The sequence below is a fragment of the Narcine bancroftii genome, chromosome 8 (assembly GCF_036971445.1).
Source record: "Narcine bancroftii isolate sNarBan1 chromosome 8, sNarBan1.hap1, whole genome shotgun sequence".
Lineage (NCBI taxonomy): Eukaryota > Metazoa > Chordata > Chondrichthyes > Torpediniformes > Narcinidae > Narcine > Narcine bancroftii.
Genome location: NC_091476.1, coordinates 20,829,286 through 20,840,168, shown reverse-complemented (window position 1 = coordinate 20,840,168; position 10,883 = coordinate 20,829,286). Strand labels below are relative to the sequence as shown.

Here is a 10,883-nt window from a genome sequence, read left to right as displayed (position 1 = left end):
CGGACCCCACCGTGGTTGATATTAAAACACCAACTTGTATAAAACTTATTAAAACGGATAGAATTTATGTATAAAATCTTATTTTTATATCATTTATGAAATGCAATGTTTAACCTGCTGAGTTTTTCCACCGTTGTGTTTTTATTCCAACTTTTTCGGTTTTCATTCAGCTTTTTGGCACTTGCTTTCTTAATTTTTTTAAAAATCGAAGTAATCGCTGTTCAGGTTTTGATTTGGTGTCTCGTCCCCTTGTCCTCGTATAGTCGTGGGCTGGACACCAGCCTTGAGCAGGAGCAGCATCATCCCTGATCTCGTCACCATCCCTGATATTGTCTGAGCAATCCTCCTGATTGCAAGTTACGAGTTTGTCCTATCTCTTCAGACAGTGAATATCATTATTTACTTATATAATACCGTTTCATATTGTGGCTGAAACTGGCCAGATTTCCAGAAAAAAAGTTACATTTTAAAATTTGAACAGCTGGGACTGCATTCTGTTTTGCACCTCACTTATGTAAAAATGTTAGTGATTTCTGATTTTTAATCATGGATGTTACAGCTGACCATTCAGTTGGAATGGATGAAACCAGCAGATTGTTCCAGTGCCTAGCTGATCGACTTGGATGGTCTAAATATGATGATCTGGATGTTCTTGAAATGGAGGTAAAACCAAAGTCAAAATTGCTTTGCATGTGATTCCTTATCCAATATTTATTAGATCTCTTGGAGTCAAGGGCAGTTACAATCTGTTAATTTAAAAATTGTGAGTATATAGTGCCCTCCATAATGCTTGGGACAAAGATGCATTTTTTTCCTTTATTTGCCCCTGTTACAAGCCAAAACCCAGCAGCAATAGATATTCACCAAGACAAATGGGTACTTGAACAAAAGTTGCTTTTAATTTTCTTTAAACATGAAAACAGGATCACACTTTAACTTATCTCTATTAACTAACCTAACTTAACCCCCTTCTAATTCTAAGCACACGTATATGTAAGTTTAGAAAAGTTATTTGATTCATAGTCCAATCTCACTTCTCATTCTTCCAAGTTCACTGGTTGCAGGCAATTCCTATTACTGTTCACAGAATTTAATATTTATGAAGTTCACCAGCCTTTGGTGAAAATGTTTACCACTCAGGAAGGTTCTTGTCAGTTTTCAGAGAGATTTGTTGTTTGCTGGACACCCACAACTGATCCCGTTTAATTAGCCACTTCAGTGTCTTGCCCCCTCAGGGTTCTCCAGATGATGACCTCTTAATTTCAGATCACCACAGAATTCCTTTTTGTTTCTCTTATTTCAAATGAAACATTAGGCAGCCAGTCCTTTCCTCTGTATGAACCATAAGGGCTTCGACAAGGCTGATCTAAGCAGTCACAACCCATCTTCCAAATGGTGTTTTCCACAAGCTTGCCAGCTTGTCCTGTTCCAGTCCCAGCTGCTGCTGCTGACTGTAAAACTGCAGAACTGAATTCTCTCTCTCTGAGAGAAAGCCTGTTTTACTCTATCTGCTTGCAAAACCACATGACACTCTTAGAACAGCAAGTTCCACTCCAGACAGCCTGCGGTTCAGACGAGTTCTTTCATCTGTTGCCTTTTTGTAAACAACAGTCCATTAGTGAAGTCTCTTGGGCACTCTCCAAAGCTCTGATTTAAAGTCTATTATAAGCCAATGTCACTTGGACTGTGGGTAAGTATTAAAAATGATTAATATACATATCATTGATATGTCTCAAAAAGTGCTGTAATTTCTACATGGTCAAACCAAAATGTATACAAATAGCCTTCAATAAAATCTGGAATGTGCACTTAAATTTTATGTGAATTGTTTGATTACAAATTTAAAACTGAAGCATGGGCAAATAAAGGGGAAAAAAGTGTTTTTGTTCTAAACATTATGGAGAGCACTGTATCAGAATAGAAGTCAGTAATGTTAAGAAATTTGTTAGCACCACCCCCTCCCCTCACTTCTCCAATACAATCTTTAGTCTAAATTAGTACAACATTTTTACCAAAAAACTAACAAAAAGAGCAATGGAAATCTGGAAACACTATTTCCGCCAGGTTTAAAAAAAAAATTCCAAAGCAAGATCAATTAGACCGTTTCTGTTTTTTGTCAGATGTTACAAAATTACATGTACAGTCTGCATGTGGTTTCACCAGGCAGGACATAATTCCATTAAGATGGCTTTACTGTTTGTTTGAACTGGGACACTTTAATTCCTTGTCCAAATGATTGATAATAATTGTTATCAACTTCAGTACCCAGCATTTGAAAAATGCAGCACTCCCAATGTTCAAGCCCCTTGGCTTGAAAATCAATTTTAATCCAAAACTCAACCAATTTTGTTCAGCAATTTTGTGTGGTACATTATCAATGTCCTTCTGAAATCTGTAACATCCACAAATTTTTTTCCCCTCTTCTGTTAGTTGCAGCTTCTGACAGATTTGTCAAGCCTGGTTTTCAATGTCAACTCTGCCAAAAACTTGTATTGTTTTACATGCAACCCTGTTGTCATTTCTTCTCTGATAGAGACAAGCATTTCCAGTAATAACATCAGGCATGCTGATTTTTTTTAGATAAGAAATTGGAGGAGGAGTAGGCCATCTGGCCCATTGAGACTGCTCCACCATTTAATAAAATCATGGCTGATCTGATAATTGACTCTGCTCCCTCCACCTATTTGTTTCCCTCCTCTGAAAAAAAATCTCTTTTAAATGAGGCACCCTCCCCTTTTTTGAGGCAGAGAATTCCACAGATTTGCTACTCTGAGGAAAAGAAGTTCCTCCATGCATCCATCCTCAAGCCAGTCCCTGGAATCTTGGGGCTATGTCCCCTCATTCTTGTATTTTCTCTCTTTAATCATGGGGTTACATTTACTACTTTCCAACCTGGAGAACCAATCTTGAAATTTTGGAAGAGGACACCATCCTTCAAAACTTTGAAATGCAGGTCTTAAGTCCCTGAGGATTTATTGATGTTCACCCTCATTAATTTTTCCAAAATTATTTTTGTAACTGATGCTCATTTCATTCGTTCTCGACCAGTTTTCAACTTTTTCCAGGGGTTTTCTTTCACAAAGTGTTTAATTTCTCTTTGACCCACTCTTCATTTTCCTTTGTAAAATATTTAATGGAACAGGTGATCAAGTAGATTTCATTTTACCTAAGATTATTGTACATCAGATATAAAAAGTAGAAGAATAAATTGTTTAATTTGTAATGGTATCCATAGACATTGGAGCACAGAAACAGGCCCCTCTGGCCCATCTAGTCTGTGCTGAACCATTTTTTTTGGCTAGTCCCACTGACCTGCACCCAGTCCATAGCTCTCCATATTGCTCCCATCCATGTAACTGTCCAAATTCTTCTTAAATTTTAAAATTAAGCCTGCATTCACCACCTCAGTGGCAGCTCGTTCCACTCTCCCACAACACTCTATGTGAAGAAGTTCCCCCTAAACTTTTCCCCTTTCACATTTAACCCATGTCCTCTGGTTTGTATTTTACCTACCCTCAGTGAAAAAAGCCTATCTACATTTACTCTATCCTCCTCATAATTTTAAATACATCTGTTAAATCTCCCCTCATTCTTCTACATTCCACGGAATAAAGTTTTAACCTGTTTAATCTTTCCCTACAAATCAGTTCCTGAAGTCTGGGTAAATCTTCTCTGCACTCTTTCTATCTTATTAATATATTTCCTTTAATTCTGCTGCTGTTACATGGTGGAGATTTGCTGCCTGTTGTGACAAAGTGTGTTTTCAGGTTTTCATATAAAATTCTTCATATTGCTAGTCATTGAATCACAGCAGTTTAATTAAGTGCAACGTGGTGCCATGTTTGTTAATATTCTTTTGTTTAATTTCATTATTTCAATAAAGAATCTAGAAAAATTAAGTGGATCTCATTTTCCTTGTAGATAATGCAGTTAGTGTCACTTGAGTCATAGCTGAATTCCATTCAGGAACTTGCTATGTGGCAGATTTTTCTTTGTTTGGAGAGTTTAAAAAAAAATCTCCCCTGCTAGTGTCTGATGTCTTTATCTCTGCCTTGTATATATTCTACTCAAACTTCACCTTTTCCTCTCTATGTCTGATTCTAAACATGTTTCTAGAAAACTTCTAAATTCATGGAGTAGCAGCAAGACCTTCAGCCCAACATTTTTATGCCAAACAAGATGCCTATCTAATCTATTCTCATTTGCCTGTGTTTGGTCCTTGTCTCTCTAAACCTTTCCTTAACGTGTCCCTCTCCAAATCTTTTTTAAATGTTGTACCTGCTTCTCTATCTCCTCTGGAAGGTCGCTCCCAACACCTACTACCTCTGCAGAAAAACATTTGCCTCATATCTTTCAGTCTTTCGCCTTTCAGCTTAAAACCTATGCCATATAACTTCTCTATCCTCTGAAAAAGACAGCAAATATCTATACCCTCAATGCTACTCATAATTTTGTAAACCTCCCTGGTCACAACTTGGCCTACTTTGCTGAAGGAAAAACCTGGTTAGTTGGATACAGTTTTCTATTTGGTCTGCTTATAGAGACTACTGTTCAGCTATAAACATAAAAATGAAATTTGGTAGGGAGCTCCAAACACGTGATTTATGTCACAGATTTCTGAGCCTCTGCTCTGTTTTGCTTGTCCACAGCTTCAGCAAAAAATCGATGAATCCAAGAAGCAGCAAGATCCTTGTGAATACATTACAAAATCTACGGAGAGCCAAAATACTTGTGATTCATGTGTTTGCAAGCTGCTACCCTCCAGCTCAGAGGATGAGGTTGAATCATGCTCAAAAGTTACTCTGAATAATAGACAAAAAAAACATGGTAAATGCGTAGCAACAAGGAAAATAGTTGAATATCCTCAAATCAACAGTGGAAGTGAAGCTGTCTCAGACTCCAGTGATGACATTTTTGAGCTTTGTAAGCATGAAGTTGTGGCTCAGTGCTATTTTCTGTTTGACTATAATTCTAATATGCCTTTTGGTGACGTATTCAGAAACCCAAAATGTTATGCAACATTTAAAATCTTGAACACAGTTGCTATTAAGTTTTTATTTTTTGAAGATGCAATTGCATGTCTTTAAGTTTCTTGTCACATGAACCAATATTCAGAGATAAAGTTCATGCAGGTGTTAAAAATGTGAACATCAGTTTCATAAATTCCTAAATCACAAATTGTGCACTCCAGTTAATTTAACTCGCTGGCTGAAATCTTTCTTCTGTCACCATTTTATTTTTTTTGTGTGCAATGCCACAGGAGATGATTAATGGAAGCACTAGTTCATTACTTCTTAAATTCATTAAGGTATTATTTCTGCCACCCATTGTGTTCCCCCCAACCACTCCCATCCTGATCTTATTTGAATTGATTGTTATGTAGCTGATTTTTATGCATGTATGAACAAATGACCATGCACACAGGGTGATGGGTCTCAATTGTGACACATCTTTGGTGCACAGCAGCCATTCTCAACTTTTTTTGGCTATGGCCCCCTTTGTACTCTGTTCAAAGTTTCTAGGCCTCCTTCCCTCTGAAGCAATAAAGTTTAGTTGGCTTCTTCCACACTTCTATTGACTGGAGGAAAAAAAAACGATGATTTCAGTCCATGGCCCCCCTTTCAATGTGCTGTGGCTGTTGTGGACAATATTGTTGTCTGTGAGTTTAAAGAGGGTATATTTGTGTGGGAAATGTTTTAACTGTAGAACTATGGAGTTAAATGGAGTATATTGCACATTGGACATGGGAACATAATTCTCAATCAGCTATTACCTTCCTATTCCTTGCTCTTCTATCCATTCAGCCTACCCACTGGATGTGTAAGCTAATTCCCATCAAGGCACATTGTATATTTTAAGGCAGGTGTTTCTAGATGCATTGCTAAATGTCCAATATTATTTGTTTACTCAGAAATTCTGAACAATGTTTATATTTTTGCATTATTTCTCTTAGCTTTAACCCATAAGAAGATTTTAAATTCAGACTTCACTGTAAAAGGTGCCCCAAGATTGCAGAATAAAAGGTATGTATTTACTGAAAACTGCTTCAATAAAACATGGAAAGATAAATAATACAAATACTTAAAATGAGAGGATGACGAGGGAGAGGATAGGACCACAAGAACAAAGCCGCAAATTTGTGCTTAGGGAAAGTGGACCAGGTACTAAATGAGTACTTTGCATTAGTATTTACCTGGGAGAAGCATGTAGAGAGTGACTGGGAACATAATGTGGAGGGTACTCCAATGGCAAGCCATGGTTGTCAGAATTCTGGCATGGAGTCTAGCCCTGTGACTAAGAAAGGAAAGGATGAGAAGAGGTAAGCTGTAGTGATAGGGGATTCAGTAGTGAGGAGAATGAGGTTCTGTGGAAGAGATTGAGAATTTGGATGGTATGTTGCCTTTCAAGTGCCAATGTCTGGGATCTCTCTGATCGAGTTCACGGCATCAAGAGGGAGGGAGAGCAGCTAAATGCCACAGTCCATAGAGGCACAAATGATGTGGGTAGGAATGGTCCTGAGGTCCTGTACAAAAACGTTCAAGCAGTTAGGTGTGAAGTTGAAAGTCTGGTTTTCCAGGGTTCTGATCTCAGGATTGCTATCTGTGCCACATGCTGGTGAGGTTAGAAATGGAGGATAATGCAGCTTAGTACGTGGCTAAAGAGATGGTGCAAGAGGGAGGGCTTCAGGTTTCTGGATCATTGGATTTTCTTCCAGTGAAGGTGGGACCTGTATTGGTGGGATGGTTCGCATCTGAACTGGAGGAGGACTATTATCCTTGAGGGAAGGTTTGCTCATGCTGCTTCAGGAGATTTTAATGAGATTGTGGGGTGGGGGGAGAGCCAGAGTACCAGATCAGATTGTGGAGAAGGAAAAGGATGATGTTGAGATTGCACAGAAATCAAATGGTTGTGTATGGCGAAAATAATGTTCTAGTGCATATTTTCAATGCAAAGAGTATTGTAGGAAAGGCAGATGAACATTGAGCATGGATTGTGACATGTTGCAGGAGGGACAGGACTGACAGCTGAATGTTCTGGGGTTCCTTTGTTTTAGATGCGATAGAGTTGGAGGGATGAAAAGAGGAGTGGCAGCGTTGGAGGGATGAAAAGACGAGTGGCAGCATTGTTCGCCAGGAATAATATCACAGCTGTGCTCAGACAGGACAGTCAAGAGCTACTGAGGCTATACGAGTTAAGCTGAGGACATTAATATGGGATTGTACTATAGGCAATCCAATAGCCAGTGAGAATTGGAGGATCAAATCTGCAGGGAGATAGTATACAGCTGCAGAAAACAAAAAGTTGTGATGGTAGCTGATTTTTAATTTTCCACATATTGTAAAAGGGGTGGATGGCTTAGAGTTTGTCAAATGTTTTCTGGGCAGTGAGGCAAGCAAGCAGTAACGTAATGGAACCTCTAGAGCAGTGATTCTCAACCTTATTTTTGCCCAAGGGCCCACTTTAATTAAAAAAAATAAACGTACGCCCCACCATTAGTGAAAAAAAGTTATATTCAGAAGTTTTAATTAAATCATTTACTGCAAGTGTATTTCAATGCAATTAAGTTCAGGAATACACTGGAACACATATTTTGTATTCAACTACTACTTCGATAAGTCAGCCATCTCAAACACACATTCAACAATTGTCATCATTTCAGTGGGAACCTTGCCCCTGATGCTGGCTGCAGATTTTTTTGATTCGACGGACTAATTTTGTTAGTTTCAACCTTAAATCTGCACGTTTTGTAATTTCCAGTCAGTTTCTCTTAGCTTGTAGCAAATCTCTAATAATACTGAAGCCACATTCTACTAACAGATAAATCAAAATTATATTATATCTTAGAATTGAAAAATGTAATAAAAGTAATGATTAAATCAAAGGAAGAATACCGACCCTAAAAAAAACACTAGTGTGCTTTCTGACATTTTTTTTCTCGCAGAGAGTGCATCAAAACTGTGCTAGCCTCATGCTTTACTTTCTGGGGACCCTTTTTTTTCTGATTGTTGGCATTCCCCTCAGGCTGGCACCTGGGGCAGACCCCTACTCCCACCCCCCATCAATATGCTAGATACATACAAAGATACATACAGATCTCACTCACTACTGAACTGGAAAAGTAAAGGGGAATGGACAGAGACATGATTAGTCTTATTATCATCCATTCCAAATTATCTCAACAATCATAAAAAATAAAATTAAAATGTTAACCAAGGATAACAACAGTTAAAATAAGAGAAACATTAGAAGAGTAAAAACACATGAAAATAAAAAGAACAAAGTGATTTTACTTGAAAGTTACCACAATTGAGCTGTACTGAGAGTGTTGCCAAGTTACATTTTTCACACCAGCATAATGAGTTTATTTTTTTCAAACCAACTTTTTAATTATTTCCCAAAATATTCCTATGCCCCTCCTTGAGAATCTATGTTCTACAGATTAAAGAGAATAAAGGTGGATAAATTCCCAGGGCCTGACGATGTTTTCCCTTGGACCTTGAGAGATGCTATTGCAGAAATTGCAGGGGCCCTGGCAGAGGTGCCAGAGGATTGGAAGGTACCTTGTATTGTTCCATTGTTTTAAAAAAACTCCAAAAGTAACCAAAATGGCGTCACAGGTAGGTAGGGTGAAAAAGAGAGCTTTTGGCACATTGGGCTTCATAAATCAAAGAATTGAGTTTTGGAATGTTATGATAAAGTTGTATAATATATTGGTGAGGTCAAATGTGGAGTATTATCTGAAGTTTTGGTCACCTAACTACAGGAAAAGTATCAGTAAGATAGAGAATGCAGATTTACTAGGATGTTGCCTGGACTTGAGGTACTGAGTTACAGGGAAAGGTTAAACAGGTTAGGACTTTATTCCCTGGAGCATAGAAAAATAAGACGAGATTAGATAGAGGTGTACAAAATTATGATTGGTATAGATAGACTCAATGCACAGACATGTGGTCCGCAGGCTTGTTCCTGTACAACAGTAGTATTCTATACTCTAAAATAGAAGGTGTTGGAAATGCTGAACCTGACAGGCAGCTTCTATGAAGATCACAATTGAGTTGATGTTTCATCAGAATTGGGAAAAGTTGAAGATCACAGGATTTTTGATGAAATTTGGGAAGGGAAGGAAGGGCACAAGGATCAAGGGATTTGGGAAGGGATAGAAAGGATATATCAAATATTAAAAGGAATAATGGTACAAGGTAAAAGGGTGACAATTGATTAGAAACAAAATATTAGGCTGGAGGAGATGGAATGGAAGAATCCTGGTCATTTGCAATGTTCGCCGGAAATTAGTACAGGATGTGCTGTTTATATGAAAAGTTGAACTCTGTACACAATATAAATATGCCTAATTGAAATTGTATTTTCAGCTCCTAATTTCCTGTCCTTTGAGGAAACTGTGCAGATTGATTATTTTGCAAAACCCTATTCAGATTGAAACCATAACTTTTAAACTTCCGGCCTGTTCACTTAAATTTTCTTACTTGCTTTGATCTCCTTATTCTCAGGCCACAATGTGAGCGAGAGGAATAGAGCTTCATCTTTTGGTTGATTTCAGTCCAGTTTTACAGACTGGATGCTGGGCTTGAAGTTCTCTCTGGTGATTTAAAAATAATTGGTCTCTCTTCACACCATGGCCAAACTGACAGTTTTATTCCCTTCCTTCTCTCATTTCCACTTGTCATTTTGTATTCATACCTGTTTTTGTGATGTAATGTTTGCACATTTCTATTCTATCATAGACTTTGTTCTGCTCCCCATCCATTCCCCCACTCATTTTTTCTGTATTTTAAAACACATTTGATCTAACAATTCCTAGTTCTGATACAAGAAATGTTAGTTATTTCTTTGCCCACGAATATTGATTAAAGAGCTGACTATGTCCAGCTCTTTATTTCACTTCACTCAATTGATCCTGTGATGTACAGATTGGCTTCTTTGAACTGTTTCACTGATGATTTAATAAATGCACATTACCATGCACTAATTTTTATTTTAAAAAAAAAGCTCATCCTGCAAGGAGTGCCAGATTTTTTGAATTTCCTTTAAAATATTGTAACTTGATTTGGCCATGGAAAAGGTACAGTGATTGTCTGTGTGGCTGGAGATATTTAAAAATTTGACCTCCTCTATTTGGATGGAAAAGGATAATGGGGGTGGGCACAAGAGGGGATTTATTGGTGCTGTTTGGTGTGACATTTTATTTTAAGGGCATTAGAATAATATTTTGTTTTTATTTTATCATTAGATCTGACAATACCCTTCTACTGAGCACTGATTCCAGTGGTGATGAAGATTTTGAGAAATGTGAGCGACATCTTTATTTAACTTTTCTCTTCAAATGACTGAAAATTTGCATATATTTACACTTACTATGGCATAAATTATTTTTATGGATTGAAATGTCCTTGAGCAACGTTTCTTAATCCAAGCCTCAAAGGTATACGCTTGGCTGCTCAGTGATTTTACCAGTTCCTGTGTTCTTTTGTGTATAATGACAATTTGGCATTAAAACTTGTGCATAGGAAATATAAATTTAGCCTCAAAATGGTGATCTCAGACAGCTATCAAGAGAGATTTAAGGTACTTAAGGGATGTATAGTTTGATTTAATAACTTGAATAGGGTGAAGGACATCAAGTTGTACAACAATATTGGATTGATTGAAAAGTTTTTAATGGAGCAAATTAAAAATAGTATTTTCTGTGCACCACATGTTACTGTAGAAGTCCACCTGCAGACTGGTTGTTCATAAGTAGATCTTTTAGTCATTGGGTTATGTTGGCTTCCACTGATGCTTGGATATGTCCATGTTAGCTGCAATAAGGATTTTACACGACGTTTGAATATTTTGTTTTCAGAATGTCAGGAAATGTACTTTAA

General features: G+C 37.5%; 1 protein-coding gene across 1 annotated transcript in view; it reads left to right on the top strand.

Moving 5' to 3' along the window:
• The window catches only part of gcna (germ cell nuclear acidic peptidase), a 33,056-nt gene that overhangs the window by 841 nt on the left and 21,332 nt on the right, over positions 1-10,883 (top strand). The window contains exons 2-5 of the mRNA XM_069893093.1: positions 560-663; positions 4,650-4,923; positions 5,954-6,023; positions 10,250-10,308. Coding sequence (XP_069749194.1) covers positions 560-663; positions 4,650-4,923; positions 5,954-6,023; positions 10,250-10,308 — 507 coding nt within the window. The remainder of the gene's footprint in view (positions 1-559; positions 664-4,649; positions 4,924-5,953; positions 6,024-10,249; positions 10,309-10,883) is intronic.